This window comes from Strix uralensis, chromosome 3, assembly GCF_047716275.1.
Source record: "Strix uralensis isolate ZFMK-TIS-50842 chromosome 3, bStrUra1, whole genome shotgun sequence".
In the NCBI taxonomy this organism is placed as follows: Eukaryota; Metazoa; Chordata; class Aves; order Strigiformes; family Strigidae; genus Strix; species Strix uralensis.
Window position 1 is genome coordinate 55,626,055 of NC_133974.1, and position 25,836 is coordinate 55,651,890.

At 38.8% G+C, this 25,836-nt stretch overlaps 1 protein-coding gene across 5 annotated transcripts in view; it reads left to right on the forward strand.

The window, feature by feature from the left end:
- Positions 1-25,836, forward strand: part of DSE (dermatan sulfate epimerase) — a 36,612-nt gene extending 10,776 nt beyond the window's left edge. For 4 of the 5 annotated variants that reach the window (XM_074862330.1, XM_074862332.1, XM_074862333.1 and 1 more), the window contains 5 exons: positions 3,210-3,678; positions 15,052-15,305; positions 18,839-19,078; positions 20,566-20,773; positions 22,800-25,836. In XM_074862330.1, coding sequence (XP_074718431.1) covers positions 3,263-3,678; positions 15,052-15,305; positions 18,839-19,078; positions 20,566-20,773; positions 22,800-24,561 — 2,880 coding nt within the window. In that variant the 5' untranslated portion in view covers positions 3,210-3,262 and the 3' untranslated portion in view covers positions 24,562-25,836. Of the gene's footprint in view, positions 1-3,209; positions 3,679-15,051; positions 15,306-18,838; positions 19,079-20,565; positions 20,774-22,799 lie in introns of those variants that run through there. The other variant, XM_074862334.1, reaches the window with a different exon arrangement.

Sequence of the window (25,836 nt, forward strand, 5' to 3'; positions counted from 1 at the left end):
AACCACCTGATGATTTTTGAAGTGATTTTTATATATATATTATCAATCAGTGTAGTTTCTAAACAGCAACTGAACTGAGGAATGGTGGTCATGCCCATTAGCTCTACGGAGTTACCTGGGCGAGTCAGTAAGGCAATGAAGTGTGTGGTCAGGTCTGGTCCTAGTCAGCAAAGTGCTTGGTGGTGTGTGTAGTTGAAGGCAGTTCTGCTATTTGAAATCCCTGCGGGGGTGGTTTGTCATGGCTGTATCCAGAACCATCCAGTTTGTATTTCCTCACTATCTGGGTGATAGTCTTTATTGCAAATCCACATGTTTATTCTATTTGGAGCTTTGTGATTGTTTTCATTATTACTTTTGCTGGTCCTACTTTTAAGGACATCACAGATGACAAAACGTGGAACATCTGTGTCTCTCCTCGCTCTCTGTAGCACAGTTTGAGCCGTAGTCATGCCATCCTGGGGCCTCTCCACATGGTTGTGGCTGGTGCCTCCACAGAGGTTTGCATGGGAAGGAAGGTGGACTCCTTTCTAGCTGCCTCCTCCCATCCACCAGTCACACCAGGCTGAGCCCTGCAAAGTTATGGGGCAGGTCTCATTGGCCTTATTAATCGTGACTGCCATGGGTTATTGTCTTCATATCGTAAGATGGGCGTCAGTGTGATTTAACCAAGAATAAATAAGAATGACTTTGTAGTCCTGCTTTTGTCTCTGCTAATTGACTTTCTTCCAGATCTTGACTCTGAATATGCTGCCTGTGAATATACCATAGATTGGTTTTTCAGTTATGCTGTTAGTCTAAACAATGTGCTATGGTGGTTGCTTCTCATGTACAAGGTAAAATTAGGGTTTACCTTCTCTATTAAATGCACACATGCATGAGGGGAGAAAATGAGGGGAGTTATTGAATTCTTAAAATACAGACTATGAGTTTTAGACAACACTGGAGGTGTTTGATGATGGTGAAATGCTGGGAAATGTGTGTCCAGATTTACAAAGAAGGAGTTCTGGGAAACCTTACTGTATATTCCCTAATCTCTGGTCAGAAAGACTCTAATTTAAGGAACTCTTAAAACCATCCCTAAACTTATGTGTGTGCTTAATTCACTGATGTACAGAACTACTTAGAGAAATCAAACGAGAGAAAAGAATGCATGAAGTCCTTAGTGCTAGCTGGCATTTTTTTCTGATTGTGTAAGCCAAGAAACTTCTTTCAGTGTATGATCATCACAGAAAAAGTTACAGGCATTTTTGGGGGATTTTTTTAGGGTTTTTTTTTTTTTTAGTTTTTTTTCCTCTGCCCCCAGGTCTAAAGGATCATAGAGGCTTTAAAAAAAAATGGGTTTGTTGGGGTTTTTTTAATTATGAAAAAGCAGCTCTTCTCAACCGTTAAAAAAATGACATCATGTTTCAAACGTAATGTACTGGTTTGGCTGGTTTTTACCTTCTTCCTTTCTAAATATACTGTTGTATGGTTTCCTTATTTATAGATGAGAATATGAGTAGACTTGAGTATGTTTGGATAAACAAGGGTGCATGTTTCTTTGTATGTGTATATGTGGTGAGAGACTATGTAGATATAGTAAAAGTATTACCAAATAAACCACCCTGTGATCTGCGTAATGTGTCCTGTAATGATTGGTTTACATCCTAAAAAGGGCAAAGCTTACTTGCAAAATGCATTAAAATACTATGAAAATGTCATCTTCCATTACGCTCTGTTAAAGCAATTATGCTATGGACTGTAATATGTAAATGTAGGCAGTTATAGGGTGCAATATTATTTTTACCCTAGGCAGGAATGCACAAGAAAAGAAGTACTTCTTGGCCAAAGATGCTTGCTCCCAAATTAATTTTAGGAGCTGAACACAAGCATCTAGAGGGCCTGTGTACCCAGTAGTCATGGAGGGACCCAGTCTGTCAAGGTTGTCTCATTGTCTGTGCACATATTAATGACATTGTTAAATCAGGATGTGGGTCTGTAAGGTTTTAGCAGCCTAAGTTTCTGTTAGAAAATTTTGGCATCCATAGGTAGGGAGCTGTGGGGAGAAATAAAAAGGTTGCTTTGTATCTCAGCTTCTTATGAGTTTTATGACTGAATCCTGTGAAACAGGTTTTCCATGGAAAAAAGCTTTTCATATTTGTTTTTAGGTTTTCTTTCCTTCTGTCTATTTCTCCTTTTAATAATTGAAAACTACTGTTCATTATTTACATAAAACTGTCTCTCTTGGGTCTGCTTTCTGTAACCTTTCCCCTCGGAAGAATTCTAGGAATTTGCTGGCTTTCCTCAGGGGGATCCTGGCCTTGTTTTATCTGAGACTTCAGGCTAGATAGTTGGTAATTTTTACAAAGTAATTTACTATGTTTAAATACTTGCATTTAACCTCTGCATAGATTTGCCATTTGAGCACATTTTGAGAAGTCATGTACATAGGAAAATATGCGCTTTAATTCAGTGTTCAGTCTTCTTAGTAGTTGACAATAAATCTCCGCATGCGAAATGGAAAGCCCCTTAGAAAAATAATAATAATAATAATAGTAATAATAATGATGATGATGCAAAAACCCTAAACGCCGTGAAGACAAGGTATTTCAGCTGTTTTTCTAAGGCTCTGCCACTTTCTCTTTTTTCTTTCTGACTTGTTCTTTTTAAAAAAAAAAAAAACCACAAAAAAATAAAAAAAAAAACGAGGACGTGTCAGAACCAGAGGCCTCAGGCACAGTATAAAATGACCCCAGCACAAACCTTCAGCATTCCTCATCCTTCCCTCTCCAGCTGCTAACATCAGCCAAGGCAGCACGCAGGCTTGGCTGCCGGCAGCACAAGCTCCCTGGCTCTCCCGCTTCCTCCCCTCCTCCCGCCCTTCTCCGCTTGCCAGTACAGTCAGCACTGCTTCATATTAGGCATGCTGCAATTATTTGAAATCTCAAGTACAAGAGCTGTCAGTGTGTTCCTTCAGCTCGTATCAGCTACTAGATGGAAAGATGTGGGAAGGAGGGGTTTTCTTCAAAGTGTACAGGTTCTTCTTTGGGATGAATTGCTCAGTAGGTATTTTGTCTGAAGTATTCATATAAAAATGATTTGAAAGCCACCTGGACAATACATGGGGTTCTTTAAGTCTAGATGGAATCGTATTTCCTAGACAGCATCCTGAATTGTAGCGTCTCACGGATTAATTTTCTAACTCTCTCTTTCATGTCCGTCTGCCTCAGGATATTTCAAAGATGGTTTGGCTGCCATTGAGACTTGGAGATCTGATGCCACAATGAGGACTCACACACGGGGAGCCCCAAGTGTGTTTTTCATACATGTGGTTTGCTTCGCCTTTGCCTACGGTGCCAGGGAGGACCCAGACGCAATGGTTCCTTTTGTCAATGCCAACTATGACAGCTACCCCATGCTCTACTTCTCCAAAGGGGACGTGGAGGCTCTGCGTCTTCAGGCTGCCACCACGCACCAGCACATTGCGGCTCGTCTGATTGAGGCAGTGCAAACGATGCTGTCGAATCCGCTGGACTACCTTCCTCCCTGGGACCCGAAGGAGTTCAGTGCTCGGTGGAATGAAATTTATGGCAACAACCTCGGTGCCCTGGCGATGTTCTGTGTGCTCTACCCTGACAACATGGAGGCCATCAACATGGCCAAGGATTACATGGAGAGGATGGCGGCTCAGCCTAGTTGGTAGATTTTTGTCTTTTTTTTTTAAGTTGTTCTTATTGTATGAACTGCTTGCAGTAGGAGGAGTGAGTGGATGAGTGAACTGCTTAAATTATTTCAGATGTTCTAACATTCACTTTAACAGTGACTAACTTGCCGAATGCATTTACCCACATCTGGGCCAGCAGTGACACACAGCTTTTCACCTTCACTGGACTTACCCTGTGGCAAATTAATGATGAAATAAGGAGCAGGGTTCCAAATCTGATTTGTGGTGAGAAGTGCTAAAAGTGTTATTTTTTAATGTCTTTTTTTTCCAGACTCCTACATATCTTTCAGGTAATTCTTCCTTAGGAAGAATTCAGGAAAGGGGTACCTTTGAAAAAGGTATAATTAGGTGTAGATAAAAGCGACACTCTTGAGTTTCTGCAGTCTGCTGTAACATCTGTCTGAGCTTCAGTTCAGACTTGCGGTTTCACTTGACTGTATGGTTTGTGGGCCTCTCCTTAAGACATACTAGGACATGATAAAGATAGTTATCCATCTGATTACTTTACTAGAACTTCCTGAGTAACTGGCATTTTGATGACGACCTCCTGGATTAACTTCACCTGGATGTGAGTTGTCATCCACAAGTTATTCTGTTCTCACTGTGCAGCACTCTTTCTCTGTGGACAGAAGTTAATGTTCTCTCTTTACGAGTAGGTCTAGTAGTTGGGACCCTCTCCTTCTCCTCATCTTCCTTTTTGATAGACACCAGCAATTTATCTCCCTTTTTTTTCAGGCAGACACATTTCCCCTACCCCGCTGCAGCAGTTGCCACTCGGTGCACCTTGCAGACTGTGGCCCGAGGTTGCTGCCACTGTGAGGAGGTCAGAGGATGAAAACATGGGCTTTGCCATGACAGTGGCTTCTGTCCAGGCCAGTGAGCTGGAGCTCCGATGATGCACTGCTCCCCTCTGTCACAGCTGCTGTCCTACAGCTTCATGGTGGCAGCAGCTCAGCAAAAGTCTGAGTCAGGTTTCGAGTCAGCACAGTAAGAAGCATTAGCTGTTCAGGATGTATTCATTGCTCGAACTACTATTCCTCACCTTCTTTGGGTTAAGACCAACTAGTAGTGTCCTATAAATGGCATCCATCCATGGACTGTCATTGGAATTACGCTGGATTTGAGCTAGCATAACTTGGGATCCATATCCTCCTGATGGGCATGATTTAAAAGGCATTGAAGTGTTGGGGTTCCACTGTAACAAATATTAAAATGGTGAATGTCACAGAAATACAGGAACTAGAACAAAAGAAGTGGTGGGAGACAGAAGGAACACTCTGGGCTTAAGTTGCGTGCATGTCACCGAAGAGAGAACACATGAGGGTTGGGAAGAAAAGTATTGGCACAACGGGATGGTGGTAATTTCCAAAATCTTGCACTGAAGCATAGCAATACAAAGCTTCAGTCTTACCTCCAGAGGCAGTCTGTGTGTTCTCCTGGCACACTGGCAGAGGGATAGAGCCATACAGAGGTGAATCCAAGAACGTGTAACCATCTCCAACAGGACCTATGGACTGCTCCAAAGTCAACATCCTCCTCCTTAGTTTCATTGTTTGCACTCTTTCTTAACTTGCTTTGGTTAGTGTAAACACATAGTTACATGGCCATCTGTTTTAATGCAGTAACAAAGAGGAATAAGTAATATTTTGATCAGTGGAATTTATTTATGTCTGTCTCCAGTTTCCTATGTCTCACTCACTGTCTCAATAACCTCATTTCAGTTCCATGTGTCCTGTGATTCCTGCCATGGATTAATTGTGGTTCCTCTGCCCCTTGCCATAATGCTCTCCTTTGTCCCAGCTGACCAGATACCAATCAGAACTGAGCAGATATCTTATTTCCACTTGGCTTTGATGATATTTACCTTCTCCAAACTACTGTTTTTCTCAAGCAAGTATCTTGCATTACCTCAGTGAAAGAGAAGCCATGCTTTCCCATCTTTCCCTTCTGATGTAGACATGTCATTCAGCAAACAATCAAGGTTTAATTAACATTGTCTGCTTTGCAAAAGAAGTGGGTGCAATGTGCTTAGTAGGGGAAGTATAGAAGGAGGAAATCAGAAACATAGGCAACAGGGCTGGGGTAAGCTGCCCTTTGTATAACCTCCAACTGGCCACTTTTTCAAATGCTGTGACAGAAACAAGGATCTGGTTTCCATTTTTGTTTTTCCCCTGAGAGATTATGGCTGAATGCTGTCAACATGGAGTTTACGCTATAGGCCCCAGTGATGGCAGTAATATAGATCCCTCTCCCTTGTCCAACAGTGGTTTTCAGGAAACCGTAGGAATGTAACATCTGAGGCATGTACTGCTCTGCCTGGCTTTGCCCAAATAGGTCAGCAGGTTCAGAAGCTGAAGGAGTGGAGAGACAGATTAGGTAAATCTGTTTTTCCTAAGAAACTCAACTAAAAATTACCAGAAAACATGTTCCTGCACACACTTCTCCATGCAGGAAGAGGCTAGGAGAACAAACATGGCAAATAGAGTTGTGGCCTGAGCGTTACTAGCACGTGTTTAGATGTTACAGCATCTAAAGCAGTGCATAAGACTGTACATGAAATGTTCTGGCAATGTCACAGTAATGGAATTAAAAAAAAAAAAAAAGTTGTCCAGTCTATTTAGGCATGTTTAGTTTCTCTCGGACTTTGGGGAAAATACCATTCTCGGTGATATATTACAAATGTTATCCTTACTAAATAATTTGAGGGCATGCATGTTCTGATCAGTAGGGTGGAAAGGAGTGATTTTGATGTTGCCGAAGTTTGGAGTCTTGAATGTTCAGAGACTCATCTGCCAAAACTCCTTATGTCATCAGTAAAGAGGGCTTGTCCAGAGAGGTATCAGTAAGATAAGTAAATTGTTCTCTCCCTAGACTTCTGCTATAATGTAGGTGCCTAGACTGCCATGTAAATTGCCCCAAAATGTCTTTTTATCACTGACAGATTCATCAATGTTTGTTGGAAAGTTAAATCTGGTAGTCATATAGATTACTTGTTGGCAGCTTGATTGTTTAAACAGTATAATCTGGATTTCTTTTGACTTCTGCTGACATTGCATTGACTCTAAAATAACTCTAGAATTTAAAAAAAAAAAAAATCCAGTTGGTTGAGTTTCTTCTAATTTTTGTGGCAATATTAAACCAAATTTAAGCCTTACCAGAAAACAAAAGTGTATTTTGGTAGTTTGTGCAGTAGTTGGATAAAATAAATATAGTTTAAAATGTCACTGATTATTTGTCCCAGAATGCCAGGAGATTGAGACTGACATTTTAGATTTCATCTCTACATTAGCGAGAATCCTCAATAATCCAGATATGGTTCAATATCTCAGGTTACAATTATGAGAAAGTCTTCTGGTAATTGATACATGTATGGAAGGGGCATGTAATTAAGCACTTTTGTCTTTTCTCATCTATTGCAATAGTTATATCACATAATAAAGTACACTCTTAATTGAGTTCCCATTCATGTAGGCTAACAGCTTGAGCCGTTTGTCATAACAAGCGATGTTGATAGGCGTGCTGCTCATAACAGAGCATCCGTAATTGCTACATCCTGGAGTAGGTTTACATTTTAAAATAAACAAAGGGGCAATGGCTAATGGCTAACTATAACAATCACCCAAAATAATATGGGAACGGACAATGTTTTGGAGACTAGCAAGAGCAGGAAAACGTAGTGCATTAATGCTTCTGTAAAAATAGATGAACTTTAATGGTTCTCCCTGTAAAAATTAAAAGCTGGTGTTAAATAACTCGCTTAGTTTTCCTGGGATTTGATATCTAGATGCTGCCTAAAATCTTAGGGAAAGTTTGTCCTTATATTAATGCTGTATTATCTTATTTTACAGAGAACAGAGGATATAAATGCGTTTTCTGGCGTTTTATCTCTGACTGGCCCCTAGAGCACTCCCCACCAGAAGTGTGTTTTTGGCCAAGGCGATCTGTACTCGTGATTCTTTCCATATGCTGCCTCAGCCCGTTCCTGTACTGAGCAGAGTGATGTAATCGGAGTCACACATCGTGCAGAAATAAGAGTCCAGTCAAATCCTGTGCTTTGGACAAAGCAGTGAAAAACTCTCTTCTTTACTAAGATCACCTTATAAGCAAATGCCTTAGAAGTTCACAAATTCTTCACTCTTCTTACAGCAGGAGAGATATTCCCATTTGTAATTGCCAGACAAGAGATTTCTGTACTTTTTTTTTTTTTTTGCACATAGTTGACACACCGTTTTTAAAGTCAAGTATGTTACCAATGTGCAGTAAGGTGTGGGATTTGACAGTAAGCCTGGCTTTGTGGGCTTCATAGGACAGATAATTGCTGTCAAGCACGTGCAAACATTCCAAGGAAATAGCAGCCAGTAAGGAGAAGCTAACAGGAGTCTTCAGCATAACAAATCTGTGACCTTTCTGCTATTTCTTATTAACCAGCAATCCTTATAGCCTTCTGTTAGTCCCTGTTTATTAAAAGTATTGGAGCATGCTATGAGACCATTGCTGTTAGTATCCAGATAGTGATCAGTGTTGAACAACATGCGTTACAAAGTAGAAATACATAAATATAAATAATTAAATGTGTAGATAAATGTATAACTAAAATAAATTCACATGAGCCAAGCTGAAATCAAGCGAGTCTCTGTGCTGACACCACAAATTTAGAACATCTGTTTGACTCCCAATAATCAACCAGTCACATTCAGAGAAAACTTAGGAGGGTTTTATAAGACTGTGGCATAGAAGTTATTATCAAAGAAGCTTGGGGGATGCTGAGATAGTCTCCTATAAGGAGGAAGAAAAAGAAAAGACAGGGTAGGAGGATGCATTTGCTATCTGGAATATATAAGTATTATTAAGTTAGTAAGTGAAATATCAAACCTTCATACTGTTTTTATCTTTCTCACATGTAGCATTTAAAAATAGAAATTGTGCATGACTGAAATTAAATGACTAGCTGGATTTTGAGGAGTTTCTTTTATACCTTTTTTAAATGATAGGATCTCTAGGAGATAAATTGGCACTGAAGTTCTGTGGTAGCTACAGGGAGTTCACTTTGTGGCATGCCTGGTATAAAAATTTGCTGCAACAAGAGCTGTAGGTAATCTGTTGAAATAATAACGAAATTTCTGTGTCTGCTTAATATGGCACTGAGAACTACTAAACCAGACTCAGTTCTTGTTTATTAATGTGTCAACACAGAAGGATCATGATTGATGCTGAGAGCGAGCCCAGTGTGAAAAGGACTTCTTGTGATCAAAGCCAAAAATGAGAGAAGAGGATCTGAAAGAAGCTTTAGAAGTGGCAGAATGATGTTTATAGACCTATGGGGGAACAGAGAAAGAGGATAGAAAGTAGATGAAGGTTCCAAAGGATTAAACTTTTAGTTGCCTCCTCAACACCTAAGCAGTACAATTCTACTTTTATAGTAAGCTCTTAAAACTTCTGAAAATGTTGTCTATATGTTACCTCTTTTTTCCATATTGATATGAATGTAGCCGTTTACGTTTAACCGCTCCTTTGCCTGTCTTCCTGTGAACTGAGCTGCAGTGAACACAAGCATGTCAGAGTGGCTGCTGCCGAAACATGGCTGGTAAAGAGATAGAGGCATACTTGCCATGTTTTATCTTAGACACTGGAAATATAAATCATCAGTTTTTCAAGGACATTTTTTATTCTTATCATTTTTGTTGTTGCAAATGACCGAGCACTTAGATTGTGCAGATAATGGGGTTTTTGGTTTGGCAGACAACCAGAAAAATGTGGAAAGGGTGAAAGCTGAGAGGTTGTTTTGGATGAAACAGATTTTTTCAAGGATTCTTCTTCTTTCTTTCCAAAACAAAAATTGGAAGATATTGTTCCATTAGTGAAGAAAAAGTCCCATTTGAGCACAAGTAAAATTTTTGGTTTGGAGGCTTTGTAAGAAAAATACTGAAAATTGAGTCTAGTTTATAAAACAAATGTTGGTGGTCTCATTCCCCTTGGTAGGTGTGTATACTCCCTCTGGCCATGGAAGAATAGTTCTCTCCTTTGCCTGACAGGAGGTTTAAAGCCGTATCTCCTTCCCCCAGAAGTGGGTCAGAACAATAGCAAGGGTCTGTGGAGTGCCAGAGCATTGGCATTCGGAAGTCTGTACAATTACACAATCGATTTCAGGATCAAGAGGTCAGTTGGCGCCATTACATGACACATTTGCATCCACACTTGACATTTAATGTGCGTTAAACTCAACCATGCTGTTAGCTATGTACCAGCTCTAAGACAGATTGCAACAAAATGTCCTAGAGGGCTGTCCTCGAACTAATTTTCACCTGTAAGCCTTTAAAAAAGAGCCCTGACTCATTTCCTTTGCATCCACCTAGTGAGAGTGAACGAACGGTTCAGTACTAAGGAGGGAGTACTGGCATGCTTCCTTCAATCATTAGCTTAATTTGCCCTCAACCTCCAGGAGTTACTCTGCAGTAAGTAATTTGTCATGGGAAAGTTTGGAGCATTAAACTTTAGGATGTGGATTACTTGTGTAATATATGTGTCAGGATGTGCGTAATGCTTCATTTTGCATGCAGTGATGCCATATTACATATTGACATAAAGGTTAGAAATCAGATCTCACATTGCCTGGAAGTGTATTCTATTTCTCAAGTTAGAGAGTGTTACTTTTCCTATTTACTTTGATCTGTTTTTAAGAACTGGAGACAAAGTGAAGGGAAGGCAATTCTAAACATCCCACAGGCCATGATCAGGGAACTCACTTAAGCAGGAGAATTTGATTTAAATCCTGCCTTGAACTGGGCAGATAGTGTTTTTTTCCCTCTTGGCTTACATTTCTTAGAGAAGTGCTAGTACTTATGGTTTCAGTAAGGAAGTAGTTATTAGTAGGGAGAAATGAGGGAAAAATACAGAAAACTATTTCTACTGAGAGAAAAGACATTAGTAGCATTAGAAGTGTTGTCAGGAAATGGAGAGGTTGTGGTAATCTTACCACAGTTTTTCTTGTTGGTTTTGTTGTTGTTGATACTGCTTTTTACTTCCCATCCAAAATTTTATACAATTGTTATACTTATTTAGAGCATGGAATCACATTTAGTGAAGGTGGTATGTACACTCTTAGTCTTGGACAATGCAGTGCATGAGTGATGGTTCTTGATATCATAAATTGATGACTGAAGAACTGAGTGTTACCGCCCCCCTCCCCCTTCAGATTCCTTGTTCATTGTAGAATGACAAAGGTGGCAAATGTAAAACAGAGAACCATGTTGCACCATGCTGAAATTCTCAACACATGTAGAAAAACCATACTACTTATCCATAATACCAACCTTATCCATGATGTCTTTACTTCTCCAGTTTCTTCGTGGAGGATTTATATCAAACTCTAAATGTTTAAAATAAAGTAACAAAAATATTTTATATGACACAGATGAAGAGAACTTAAAAGAACACCCCAGGCATGTAATTTTCCTGTGCCATTCACAGAATTTGTCCAGACAGCAGTTTTCTGTGTGGAACGATGCATATGGCTTTGGATGTTTTTGGAGTTCAATCATTAGGCAGCAAACCCATTCAGCACTTTTTGCTCCTTTATAAACCTTCTCAAATTTCCAGATAGACAGCTCTTCCAAATACAAGTATAGGTATATAAGCATGTAAAAAAATTTCTTTTTTTTTGTACTATCTGTAGGGATGCATTTATGGTTTAGCTGTTATTTTAAAATGTGTTTTTAGAATTTTTAGAACAGTTGCCTTTGCTGAAAGTGTTTGTTTGCAACTAAGTAGCTGCTCTGTACTAAAGAATCCATTATAGATATTTTTATTTACTTTGGATTCTTCTTTTTAGTATCTGATGCCTTTAAAAGACCAAAGAGGCTAATGCAGCATTGAGGTAAAGGTTACTTGCTGTCTTCAGACACAGTTAATTGCTAAGCTGAGGTTCATACTATGTGATGCCAAGTTTCACTCCTGAGACACTTAGGAAATAGCTGGTTTTCAGTGCAAAGTTTTTACTTATCTTTATTTGTATAAATACACACAACTTTTCTCTAATATTTCAGAGCACGGTAGTTAATATCCCTGAAAACTCTTTTTCAGCATGTTTGGTGCAGGCCTATGGTACCATGCTTTCCCACTGTTTATCAGCCAGGCTGTTTACCAAATCTGACACTGGAGATCTGTTTGAAAAATGAGAGCGTAATTTAGATACAAAAAGCATTTAATGCTTGCTACTTGACCATTTTTCTTGTGAATCATGTTCCACATTGTTTGGTGTACATTGCTTGGTTCCACTGAAATTCAGTTAATGGAGGTGCACTGATTTATATCAGCTAAAGAGTTAGTACTTCAAGAGAGCTTAATTTTAGGAACAGATGTGGACTGTGGTTTTGTATGTTTAGAAATTAGGATCTTTAAATCATCATCTTTAATTTTCTTTATTACTTGTGTTATCACTGTTAAATTCTATGCAAGACTTAATACACAGAATTGCAATTCAAGGGAAGTTATGACAAAATTACTTTGTCTAACCTGAGCTGGGTAACCATGCCAGTATGTAGGCTTAGGATGCCCAACATAAGGTTTTTTACACTGAAGGGTTGGGGGTTTTTTTCTGAAGAAATCAACAAGCTAAATGCAGTCATAACTGATGGATTTAGCACTTACCATGTAGAAGAGTGCTTTCTGTTTTATCAGAAGTGGTGCGACAAGGACTAATATACGCTCTTATAGTATAGAATTTGATGCAGTATTGCATTCAAAACCAAACATAAAGTTAACATAGATCTTAACAATGAAAGTTACAATAAATCAGTTCCACTGACAAATCCCATTTAAGATGAAGTCAGGTAAAGATCATTAAATATCTTTAAGCACATTCTAATTAGCAATTTGTGTGTTGTCATAAGGATACAGAACTTTGAATTAAATGTTTTAAATTAACTCAAATTCTTTCATTGTTCTTTTCTTCCCCCCTAATGTATGGCTTAGCTTCAATCACTTTGTAACTGTTCCAGGCAGAGGCCTTTAAAGTGGTATTTCCTGTACCCATTTGAACTCTGATTTCTGAATGTGCAAAGGTTTAGTGAAAAGCAAAACTAAAAATACTTTGGAAATTAGAATTTGTTATATAGCTGGTCAAACGTATGTTCATGTGTCAGAGGATTTTTGACAGTAATCACGGTGTCAGGGTGTTGCGTATAACAGGTGTAGAATGCAACTTAACTTTTATGTATAGGACTAACAATATTTTAAGAGCTTTTTCAATGATAAGGAAAGATGAAAAGGCAGAAATAGAGATGCAGAGAATTAACAGAGATTGACAAATAATCAGTTAACTCAAATTTCAATTTTTGTGCCTCAGTGACCAGTATAAATAAATCTGGAGAGTCGGAAGAGTTTCTTGCCCATTTCAGCTACGTTTTCTTCCAGTATATCTGGAGGTATGGAAAGAACGAGCATCTAGGAAAAGCATGCAAATGTTTTGGCTTACAGGTCTGTGATTTTTGTGCACAACAATTAAGTGATAACATAAGTAAGAAATTTTACTATACCTGGCTGGAAGTCTTCACTGATAAGTTTAGAGTTTGAACCAGGAAAAATATGACAGAGAAATGTTCCCAGTATTGATCATAGAGAGCAGCATGCGGATGTGAAGATGATGAATAGTAAATTTCTAGGACTTTTATTTCTGATGCTTTGACAGTTACTTGTTATCACACTTATAGCTGTCTGTCTTAGTATTGTTCACAACCATTTTCTGTCAATGACTGTCTGCTAACCAAGAAGCAAAATTGTGCAAACAAAATAATAAAAACCCTGGTTCAAAAAAAAAAAGTCAAAACCTGCTGCTCAATGCTGAATGCATTCATGTATTTAATTTAAAACCTGTGAGATAAAGATTTAACTTTAAAAAAAAGAAAAATGAATTTATAACTTCACCCAGCAGAAGTTGGGATTGAAGCTGAGAGAAGGTGAACAGTTATAACTGTTGGAAATTCAGCTAATCAAAAAGCCTACAGAGGCTTTCATTGCATACAGGTATAAATGTGCCAAGTTCAATGATTCTTCCGGTGTTGTTAGATATACTGAAATAAAAATTACAAGTAGTTTTTCTCACTTGAACGTGTTGCATTTTACCGTAGTTGCAGTGCCCTAGGCTGATGGTCATAACTTCTATGCGGTTTGTTCATGCATTTTTGAATGTAAATAAATTCTCCTATAGCAGAATGAGGATTTTTTAAAAATCTTGCTCTTTTGGTATTTTTTCCTCATCTGGTTGTTCACACTACTGCTTACATGAATTAAGTTGAAATCATATTTATAGAATCATAGAATAGTTGAAGCTGTAAGGTGCACATCTTAAGGAGCATGGCACAGTTTCCACTGATTGCAGTAGGACACTCTCTCATCTCAACAATTTAAAATTCATTTCCGAAATAAAAAATATATTGCAAAGAAAGTGAAAGAAGAGAACAACCATGAAAACAACTGATGATTTTTCAGTTTATCAAAGATTTTTTTTCACTGTGTATTGCTTCACATTTCCCTTTCTGTAGAACCGTGGCCTGAAAGTACTTGATACACAGCATATGCTTGATTTAAGAGAAATACTTGTTCTACACTACCTCTACCTCCATTATGAATTTTCTTGGTACAAATTTGTTATTTGTTATTTTTTGTTCAATGTAATTATTGGATACAAGCCGGTAGTTCCTAGATAATTTGAGTAGTGGCATCATTTTACCTCTGTTTTATGTTAAACACTGGTTTTTTTAATGCTATTAATTTCATTTGAACTGTAATCATGAAAGCAAATTTCACCATCTCTGCTTCTATTCTTGAATGCATGTGGGAAATGAAGGAACAGCATGGTGAGTTATTTTATTATACTTGCTTTAAAGACAACTTCAGTCCCATAGCCACCGTTCAGGAATTTATCAACATTTGGCTCCTTTGGAAAAGAAAAAGTTTGTTACAGATTTTTGAAGGAGTATAAACTATGGGATATTGCTTTCTCACAAAAATTATGTGAATCTTGCTTCAGATAAATAGATTCTGTTTCTGTACAAACAATATTCTGCATATCTGTTTCTCCTAGCAAAACCCAGAATATTGCAAGCACTGTTTTAATGTTTAACAGCTTAATCCTTCTAATAAAATTAATGAGCTTTGAAGGTTAACATTGTTCATACTTAGGAAAGAAAAAAATGGTCTCAGAGACTTGGTAAGTAGCTTACTACTGTGTTAAAATTCAACATGAATTGTCTAGCTTCAGAGACATTAAGTCATACACACCTCACGGTTCGGTAATGGACAAAAAATAAGTCGGTGAAACTCAATTAATTGGCATCTTTCTTTATTGACAGGCTAGTGAAGGATGCCCCGTGGGATGAGGTCCCTCTCGCTCACTCCTTAGTTGGTTTTGCCACTGCATATGACTTCTTGTACAGCTATCTTAGCAAGACTCAACAGGAGAGATTTCTTGAGGTAATTGCCAATGCCTCGGGATATATGTACGAAACATCATACAGACGTGGATGGGGCTTCCAGTACCTTCACAACCACCAGCCTACCAACTGTGTGGCCCTGTTGGCTGGAAGCCTGGTTCTGATGAATCAAGGTATGTGCTAAACCATAGGAACATTTTCCTGAACTGTTTCAACTCAATCAGCCATTTATGCAGCAAAGTTCAGGAACTGATAGAAATGCTTCTGAGAGTACAGCAGTACTAGGTTTGCCCTTTTGCTGCCTAGAAAAAATTAATTTACTGAATAGAACAAAAGTCTGTGGGCAGATATACAAGGTATAATATATATGCATATGTACCTGTGTATATAAATTTAGTTATCTAACTGATTCTGAAATTCTTACCTCGCTGTTTGTAAGAATTAAAAATCCCCTCGTGTATAGTCTATCCAGTCCAGATTTACAGACAGTGTCTTTCAGGGTTGGTTATCAGTAAAGAGCAATGCACCTGGTCTTCTTACACAATGCATTGAGAAGGTCGGCCGTCAGAAACACCCCGTGCTCTGAGCTGCGAGATATACAACAGGGTAACCTGAAATTTCCTGTCCTGTCTCCCTGAGAGAGCTGCTGAGGTGTAACTTTATCCACCCAAAGGCCACAGCTCAGGACCGTTCTTTCCAGCATCCTTTTCTGTGGAGATGAGCATGGCTTTACCTTTTTACCTCTGAACTATGCCCTTGCACCCCACAACCTTCATCCAAGAGGTGTCTGTGCCAGGTATTGTCGTCGTCTTTGCTTCGGGGACTTAAATCTGCCCTTCCCAGTTCCTAGCTGAATAACCTCACCAGTTCCTTTTGGCTGCTCTGCCTGTGGGCTATCCCTCTCCTCCTGTCTGAGTGATACACAGTGTAAACAAAAGTGCAAGTCACAGAGTCAGAGGGAGAGAGCAGATAAGAAATCCTGACTTGAAACCCCAGTGGTACTTCAGCTGAAAGGTAGAAGTCATGGAGTCAGCTTCTGCTTTTATAAGAATGTGTCAGTATTTTATCAAGTGATTATTTAATATATGCTAGAAGTATTTTGAAAGCATGGTGCCCAATGGAACTACTTACTTGCTGCAAGTCAAGGAAAATCGAGTTTCTAGATGCTGATGGCATTGCCAAGCAGTTCCGCCCTGCCAAGTAAAGGCACATCTGTGCAGTGTTGGAGCTTTCAGATGCCCAAAGAAGTGTGACAAAAAACTGTGCCATCTACTGTGATTGGGAGATCATCTTTTTGTTAAGTGTTTGTCAAAACAAGCGTATTCACTGATGTGCCTATGCTGAAAAGCAGCAGGAGTATGTGTGGAAGTTATTGCCTTTCCTCCTATCTTGCCTTCCACAAATTGAAGACTCAGACCATGTTTATTCAGTGGTTTTTGCTAAATTACTCATAATTCCATCCTTCTCTGAGCCTCCGTTGGTGCAGAAAGCTGGCAGTTTGCAAGATGACTCTGCTTTTCGTTAAAGTATAGGCCATAAGCATGCTTTGTGCCAAAAAATGGTAACATCACAAAAAAAGTTGGGCAATATTTCTTTCATCAAAGGTTGGTGGGGGTTTTTTGGAGGAGAAAAAACCCAAGCAAATTCAGCAACACTTGAGCAATTTGAAAATAGTGGTGATACTTCAAATGAAAATAGGTCAAAACAGACTGTATATTTCTAAATAAAAATTAAGTTTTCAATATAGAGCAGCTTTATTTTTTTAAAAATGGAAATTTAAATGTAGTTTTTCTGTTGGTCTAAAATTTAAAAAAAAGGTTTTTTTAAAAATTCTCATTCCAAGATTAAAGATTTTGTGTGAAGGAGAAAAAAGAAGGGAGAGAGAAAGGGAGTGAACACATTATTCTTCCTGTATCAGATGCTTAGCAATTACAAATAATGTATCCCCATGTAGACCTTTCTCCCAAAAGGTTTAAATTCCAACTAATAATTTTAAATACAATTCAGCTATTGAGGCATGCAGAGACTAACTAGCCAGCTTAAAAACATGTAAACATTGTCGTTGGACTGAAAAATGGAACTAATTGAAAGGAATTCTAGGCACACACATACATTGAAGTCTTTGTAGTTAAAGTAAACATTCAGATATTCAAAAAAGAAACTTGAGTAAGACCTAACTTGATATAGATACTGCTAATTTTGGGTGAGATTTTTTTCTGGTTTGTTGTGTAGCCTGACAGTGTGTTGAGTCTCTTTTTTTCATTCTAATGTATCATTATTCTTTTATCGTACTACAAGTATAGGCTTATAGCATAGATATACACTAAGTAAACAGAACATATATGCATATATGTGCATATATATGTGTGTACAGATAAAAATACAATGTTAGATTCAGGTTGTCTGTTTAACTTAGACATTGCAATTTTTTCTGTCTCACATAACTGAGCAGGATTTGACAGCCTTGACTAGTAGGATGTCTGAATTGCTCATCACTCTTCTGAGCATAAATACAGTAATTGTGGCAATGAAATGAAACAGTCTTAGTAGTGGGTTTGAATGTAGCTCGTACTCCCTTGCCCCTGGCACGTGCACTTCATTCAGCAGGCACCGCTTCACCACGTAATGGGGTGTAATGTATGCCAGCTGAGCTCTGCTATATGGTAGAAATAAGTCTGGTTAAATCTGTGTCCAGACACTTGAGTTGGGTAGACGCTAAGTTGCCATATAGAAGTCCAAGGCAGTTTGTCTGTTTAGTCATACCTCTCTTGCCAGTGATTCCAAAAGAAAATAAGAGAAAGCGCATAGCCTTTCCTCTGCTGGGATCCACATGCTGACTTCTGCAATATATAAATGCAGTGCTGAGGCTCTCTTGGTCCTTAGTGGAGGCAGACAAACCCTGAGAAAGTCTTCTCACAACCTCTTCCCAGCTCTCGATTTGTGTAGAGCAGACCAAAACAGTAAGATCTCTGAAAGTCTTTTCTTTAGATGAAATATAGCTGTTTAGGTCTTGTATATGTGGAGACTGAAAGTTAACCTAGTTAGAAGATTAATTTTATTCTGGAGTTGAGGAATCTGCATTTTGAATTAACCATGCAAAACTTTTCCAAAGTAACTTCTATTTGGATAACCTTTTAGGTTGCACAGGAAACTGAAAATGTAAGTAGAACAGAGCATGATTAAAATAGAGGATGAATTAGTAGAATATCAGTTAACTGCAGCTCAAACGTGAACTTCTTTGTATTTTCAAGCTCTGAGGATCTCCTTGCCATGCTGGTGATCATGCCAGTGAAAAATGACTGATTAGAATATTTGCATTATTGGAGCCCTCTAGTGGGGACCGTAAGATTGTTTTCATATGGTTTTAATTTGAAATACAATAAATAGTTTTGGCGTGGCTCTTCCCCTTTTGCATGTCCTGAACGCATTAAGGAAATTTTCCTTTTAAGATGGAAAGTAAGTCCCACATTATTAGCAAAAGGTGTTTCATAGTTTTTTCTTGCTCATGTGACCTTGCTTTGCTGTGTTTAAATACAGTGGCTTATTTTTCACCCTAGAACTACAGAGACGCTGCAGCATTAGGTCATATTATAGAGCTCTGGATTGCAGATTCCTTACTGTAAAGGATCCTGCTGTAGGAGTACAGATGATATAATCTATGATCTATGGTGTTGTATTTAGATTTGCCAACATCTTTTTCTTTCAGGCTACCTTCAGGAAGCTTACTTGTGGACTAAGCAAGTGTTGGCAATCATGGAGAAGTCAGTAGTCCTGCTGCAGGAGGTCACAGATGGCTCCCTCTATGAAGGGGTGGCCTACGGCAGCTACACGACCAGATCGCTGTTTCAGTACATGTTTCTTGTCCAAAGGCACTTTGATATCAATCACTTCAGCCACCCCTGGCTCAAGCAGCACTTTGCATTTATGTACAGGACTGTTCTGCCAGGTAGGTCCTTTGGGTAAATGAAGGTGAATCTTCCAGTTCTTGCAGCAGCAGTAAATTTCATACTTGAAGTAGGCCATTTTTAAATAACTTGGATTTTTTAAAATAACCTTTTCCTTGGATTTTTACCTTCATCATCTGTCGAAACAGTGACATCCTTGTTTATCACTGCTTATTAAAGATCATTGTTTATTAAACTCTGGCTTTTAAAACCAGTCACAAGATAGGAAAATCATTTGGGAGAAAAAGCAATGGTTCAGAATTTGATTTCTGGTTTTCAGAGTTTGAAACAGACCTGTTTCTGGGGTTTTTCATTTGAAAAATAATATTCTTTGAGATTCTTACTGACTTTTGCCTTGCCAGAAATCATCACACTAAAATACTAGGTGAAAGAAATAGAAAATTATGAAGCTAGGGTAGAAGTATCAACAAAGTATAGACAAGTTTTAGATGATCACCAGTTTTCCAAAAAACATTGAAATAGAGTTTTATACCATTTTTATTAAAATATTTTTCATATGGAAAATGTAATTGACTCAAATAATAGGTTTCTCTGGGGGGGGGGTATATGAGCCATTTTCTTTTTTCAATGTGAGAATTAAACAGAAATAGCCGATGTCACTAATGGGTCAATTTTCCAGACTCTTTAATATTTCTGTTCTTTTGCTGGTCTTTCACAGTGTGTTTTAGCATCTCTGATTTCCAGTCCTGGTTGTAACTGAAAGATGGAGGTATACAAATATAAAAACCATTATAAGTTAATAAATATTGCTGACCCCTTCTAGCTTTCAGAAGAGATCTAGTTTCAGGCAGCCTTGCAAGTTTTCAGTTATGGTTTTCTGTGGCTTATTTGCAGGACAATTCATTAGGAACTTATATTGTTCAACTTCTGTTGAAAAGACAGTGATGACTTTATTGGCTATAAGAACCCCAGATCTAGTCATGTATGTAAGCAGGGCTGAGCGCAGCTTTGACATGCCAGCATAGGCATGTAGGGAATTGTGGTGACCCCATGTGAAACCTTGGGCATCTAATGGGGAGAGGTTCCTAAGAGCAAAGTGAACTCATGCTAGCTGTTTCAGGGTGAAGCTGATTTTTTATTTTTGTTTTCCTTGGAGGAACCTCTGTTTTCTTGCTTTAGAGAGTTTGGATGGATGTAGGAAGAGTGAAAGCTGTAAAGAGAAAGTTATCTCTGACAAATTTGAGTGAGGAGAGGAATGGGACATTGTTGCTTACATCTTTTGTAGTACTTTGACTGTCTGTAGCCCACAGCTGAAGAATAAAGGTGAGTATTCAAGTTAGCTACAGTAGAAGGAAACAGCTCCTGTGTAACCTGTTTATGGCTCATTTACAAGTAGGTCTATAAACATCTGAAAAGACTGTTTCTATTTGTGTCTGTTTGTACTGCTTGGCTTCACCATCATGCTCTACAAATACATCTTTGTATGTTTATTTGTTCTTTCTTACATTCCTTTTCACTTTTTCCCAAGGGTTTCAGAGAACTGTGGCCATCGCAGATTCCAACTATAACTGGTTCTACGGGCCGGAGAGCCAACTAGTGTTTCTTGATAAATTTGTCATGCGTAACGGCAGCGGGAACTGGTTGGCAGAGCAGATCAGAAGGAACCGAGTGGCGGAGGGCCCAGGGACACCATCCAAGGGGCAGAGGTGGTGCACTCTCCACACTGAATTTCTCTGGTATGAAAGGGAATGAGTGGGCTCAAAAGGAACCTGACAGCTGTTTGCTGTTAGTGATAAATTGTTATCTTTAGATTTGTACTGCAGAAGCAGAGATCAGGCTGGCCATGTGCAACCCAGAGAGCCATTAGGCTCAGAAGAACTTCTTTGCTTGGCATAGATGTGCAGTATGTGTTGCCACAGTGAACACCTTGGTCTTGTTCTACATCTGCTTTTGTGTTTTCCCTCCATTGTCTACTGCTTTTATAGAATACAAGCAGTTCCAAAAGGACTCAGAATTTACCTGCATATGTTCTTTGGTTTATTTGGTCTATTCTAATGGTTTTTAATTCTGTTGTGTTCTTTAATGATTAATTAGGTGAATATTTAAACCATAGTTTTATTCTAAAAGCTAGAAGTAATAATATAAGCTTTCTTTTAAAAGCTAAAGTAATGTAGGCAGGAAGGCTACTGTTAATTGGTTTTACATACTAACTTGCAAGTTATGCTTAGAAAAAATACCATGATAGATGACTAGATCCATATTTTTCATGTAATTTACAACTCTGATAAATTGTATGTCAATCTTCTAAAGGTAAGAAATGAAAAGACCCAAGAGACTTTAGATACATATAAATTCCCTCTGTGTGTGGAGACAAGTACATTTTCGAGGAGTCAGTCAGCTCTATTTCTCTCTCTTACAAGAAAAATGTTATTGAATATATACTGTTTTGCATTTATGATATGCAACTTTAGAATGCATGTTTATTAGGCTTCAAGCACCCTTCATCTTGTTACTTGCAAAATACAGAATCTCTCCTCTACAACCCCATTCCGTCATTGTTTCTCCTGTGTCTCCATGGAAATCTTGGGAATTTATACTTAGAAAATTCTTTTTGATGTCAGAGGGAAAGAAAATTTTTTAATAGCACCTGAGTTAAAAAAAAAAAAAAAAAGAAAATTATCTAAATATTCCAACAATTGCCTTTTCCTACTGCTGCAGTGTTGCTCTTGTGATAAGCATGTCCACTTGCATTAGAGTCTTAGGAGAGAGGTCTGCTTTTAGGGGAATCTCCATCAAGGACCACTAGGTATAGAGCAGGCTCCTGGTGTTGGTTGGAATTACCCGAAGCCATACGCAGGACGTGAGATGTGATTGTCTAGGCCATGACGGAGGCCCCTGGTTAGCTGTAGAGAAAAAATCTGATGAGGAACTGTCTAACAGAAATATTACTGGGCTTGATGATGCTTTGGTTTATTTTGGTTGCTTAAAAACAGTGCCAGAAGGTTAGGCTTTGTTTGCCATAGTTATGCGGTTTTTTTAAATTTGTTTTAAATTCTGTAGATCAAATAAAAAAATATAAGCATTGTAACCTTTTCTGGAATTAAGACCTCATTTTAAACCTTATTTCTTACAATTTATACAAGAAAGCCATGCAAATTTTTCTTCAATCTAGTTGGAGACGGCAAGTAACATACACTAAGTGACATAAATCATAAAAATTTATCCTTTGAAATGCCTTTTCATTAATTTTTAGGTTATTGCTGATTCTGTTTGGAGACTACAGACCTCTATAATCGTCAGTTTGGGGAAACAGATATTCTGCTTCTCTTGGTTAAGTAGTCAGAAAATAGGTGCAAATGTTGATGTCTAGTGCAAAACAGACAGTGTCTACAACCTGGTCCTAATGTGCCTTTTTTAAAGATTTGAGTTGCAGTCGGTAACTTTATATCATCAGACAAAACACGACTAGTTTGAAATTAGTGGTACTCTTATTTTTGGACTGCAGAAGGATTGCTTGCTTTAAATCTGGAGTAGATGCTTTCAGCTATTATTCTGTAAAAAGCACACAACAAATTTGTACAGGGATTAGTATGATAAATATTACAACTGTAATTAGTTCGTTCAGGAAGCATATGCATGGGCTTTATATTGTTAGTTTGCTCCTTGATGTAAATACTGAATCAGTTTTTCAGTTTTGTACAGGTGCTGATAATGGAATCAGTCAAGTGATTTTTAAACCCATTTTCCTCATCTTTTTGGCAGGTATGATGCAAGTTTGCACTCCGTACCTCCGCCAGACTATGGGGTTCCTAAGTTGCATTATTTTGAGGACTGGGGAGTGGTAACCTATGGAAGTGCTTTGCCAGCTGAAATCAACAGGCCTTTCCTTTCCTTCAAGTCAGGAAAGCTGGGAGGACGTGCAATATATGATATTGTTCATAAGAACAAGTACAAAGAGTGGATCAAGGGGTGGAAGAACTTTAATGCTGGCCATGAACACCCAGACCAGAACTCCTTTACTTTTGCTCCCAACGGTGTACCTTTCATAACAGAAGCTCTGTATGGGCCAAAATATACCTTTTTTAATAATGTGTTAATGTTTTCCCCTGCCGTATCCAAGAGCTGCTTCTCCCCATGGGAAGGGCAGATTACAGAAGACTGTTCCTCAAAGTGGCTTAAATATAAACATGACTTGGCTGGTGACTGTCAAGGACGAGTGGTTGCCGCCATGGAGAGAAGCGGGGTGGTTTTTATCAGGGGAGAAGGAGTGGGTGCATACAATCCTAAACTGAAGCTGAGAAAATTGCAAAGAAACCTCATACTTCTCCATCCCCAGCTTCTTTTGCTAGTGGACCAAATCCATCTAGAAGATGACAGCCCCCTGGAGGCAGCAACCAGTTTCTTCCACAATGTGGATGTGCCTTTTGAAGAAACAGTTGTTGATGATGTCCATGGGGCCTTTATTAGGCACCGTGATGGGATATATAAGATGTACTGGATGGATGACACTGGCCACAGTGAGAAAGCTACCATTGCCTCAAGGATGTATCCCCGGGGCTACCCGTACAATGGAACAAACTATGTGAATGTAACGACTTTCTTGCGGCACCCTGTCACGAGGGCCATTTACCTTTTCATTGGGCCCTCCATCGACGTGCAGAGCTTCACTACCCGTGGAGATTCTCCACAGCTGGATGTTTTTGTTACCACCAGTGAGCATGCCTACACGGTGTACCTGTGGCCCGTTGAGGATGGGTCCCGCTCTACCTTTGCACAGGTTATTGCAGACCGCCAGAAAATTGTCTTTGATCGAGCCTCTGCCATTAGGAGCTCCGCAGTGCCAGAAGTGAAGGACTATGTAGGGATCGTGGAGAGGAACCTGCAGCATTTTAAGCCTGTTTTCCAGCAGCTTGAGAAGCAGATCTTGTCTCGTGTACGCAACACGGCTAGCTTTAGGAAGACTGCTGAGCGCCTGCTGAGGTTTTCAGATAAGAGGCAGACGGAGGAGGCCATTGACAGGATATTTGCAATCTCACAGAGGCAGCAGCAGCAGCACGGCAAAGCAAAGAAAAACAGAAAAGTAGCCAAAGGCTACAAATTTGTTGATGCTGTTCCTGACATTTTTGCACAAATTGAAGTAAATGAAAGAAAAGTGCGGCAAAAGGCACAGACTCAAGCACAAAAAGAGTTGCCTGTAGATGAAGACGAGGAAATGAAAGATCTTCTGGATTTTGCAGATATCACTTATGTGAAGCACAAAACTGGGGTTTCAATCAAAGGCCGATCAGGGCTGGCACAGATGGTGACGACTGCTCGAAGTAGTGCCCCATCAATATCAGCTTCTTATACCCGCCTCTTTCTAATTCTCAACATTGCTATTTTTTTTGTCATGTTAGCAATGCAGCTCACATATTTTCAGAAGGCCAAGAGACTGCATGGCCAAAGATGTCTGTATGCAATACTTTTAGTAGACAGCTGTATATTATTGTGGCTGTATTCTTCCTGTTCTCAGTCACAATGTTAGCAGAAGACCTCTACTAGTCGACCAGTTTATGGTCATATACATCTATGCAAAAGCATTAACCCTAATAGGGCCAAAGTTTATCTTCTTTTTTCTGAAACATTCCAAAAACAGCTGGGGAAAGATTGGTTTCAGACCAGAAGGGATAGAAGAATAGGGCAAGCAATGAATATCTCAGAAAACTAAGTACTTAATAAGTACTCTTCCTTTGTGTTTTGAGTTGGGCCTCACATCTGAGGGAATGTTACGCTTTGTTATCAGAGTTCAGTAATGTAAAGTTGTAATTAATTTTTTGGTGAGGAGAGCCCTCTTCATAGATTTGTTTCTAAGGGCTTTCTTTTTTATACAGAATTGGGTTTGCATTTAGTGGATTTTCATTTCAGGCTGCTATGGATGTCTCTGGACATTCTCGTAAGAACAGGACATTCAAACACAAGTATGCAAGGCAGATCTTTGCAATAGACTTCATTTCTCTCTGCCAAACCAAAGAATGCTTCAATATGGGACGCTTCTGTATAATTATTGCAGACCCTTTCATCATGTCATCTCTTCCATGCTTTACAACCTGACACGGTGGGAAATGGCAATCATGTCAGTACTTGCCAAGTGAGAGGCACAGTGCTTAGTAGGCAGAAGCAGAAGGTAAATACGGGGCTAACTCAAAGTATAAAGGAACACAATTCTCAGGAAAAAAACTCCTTATCTTTCAGTCAAGTGTAGACTGTAGAAGGATGAATGCCATAGGGTCTGCTTTCAGTTTTACAAGGCAGGGTTTCACAAAAGTTTTCCATAGTTTGAAGCATGTCTTAGTAGGGAAATAATGTCCTAGATCACTGCCCTTCCATATGGAATTGTAAAAAATACAAACAAAAAACCAAAGCAATCCTATGGTAACCTCAGCAATTGCCAGTATGGAAAAATAGGTATTAAGGATGTATTTAATGTCTTTTTTCTGTTCACATGGCTAGAATCACAGGACAGTTAAAATTGTGTGAACAGTGTTCTCTATAAAGCACCAGAAGGGATTCTGCAAGCTCTTGGTGGCCTCGGGTCAATTATTTGGGGATTAGTGGTAAATGGAATCATGTGGTTTATGACAAAAATAAGTTTGACGTCTCCACATATATTCCCTTCTGTTAATTAAACTGATTTCAAAAAATCATAACTATTTGAGAGAATGGAAGCTCTATGGAATTGGGGTGTATCTGTCTGTCTTTACAGAAAAACAATTCTTCCAGTACATTTGCTAAATAAAAACATATAATTGTTGCTGTGGAA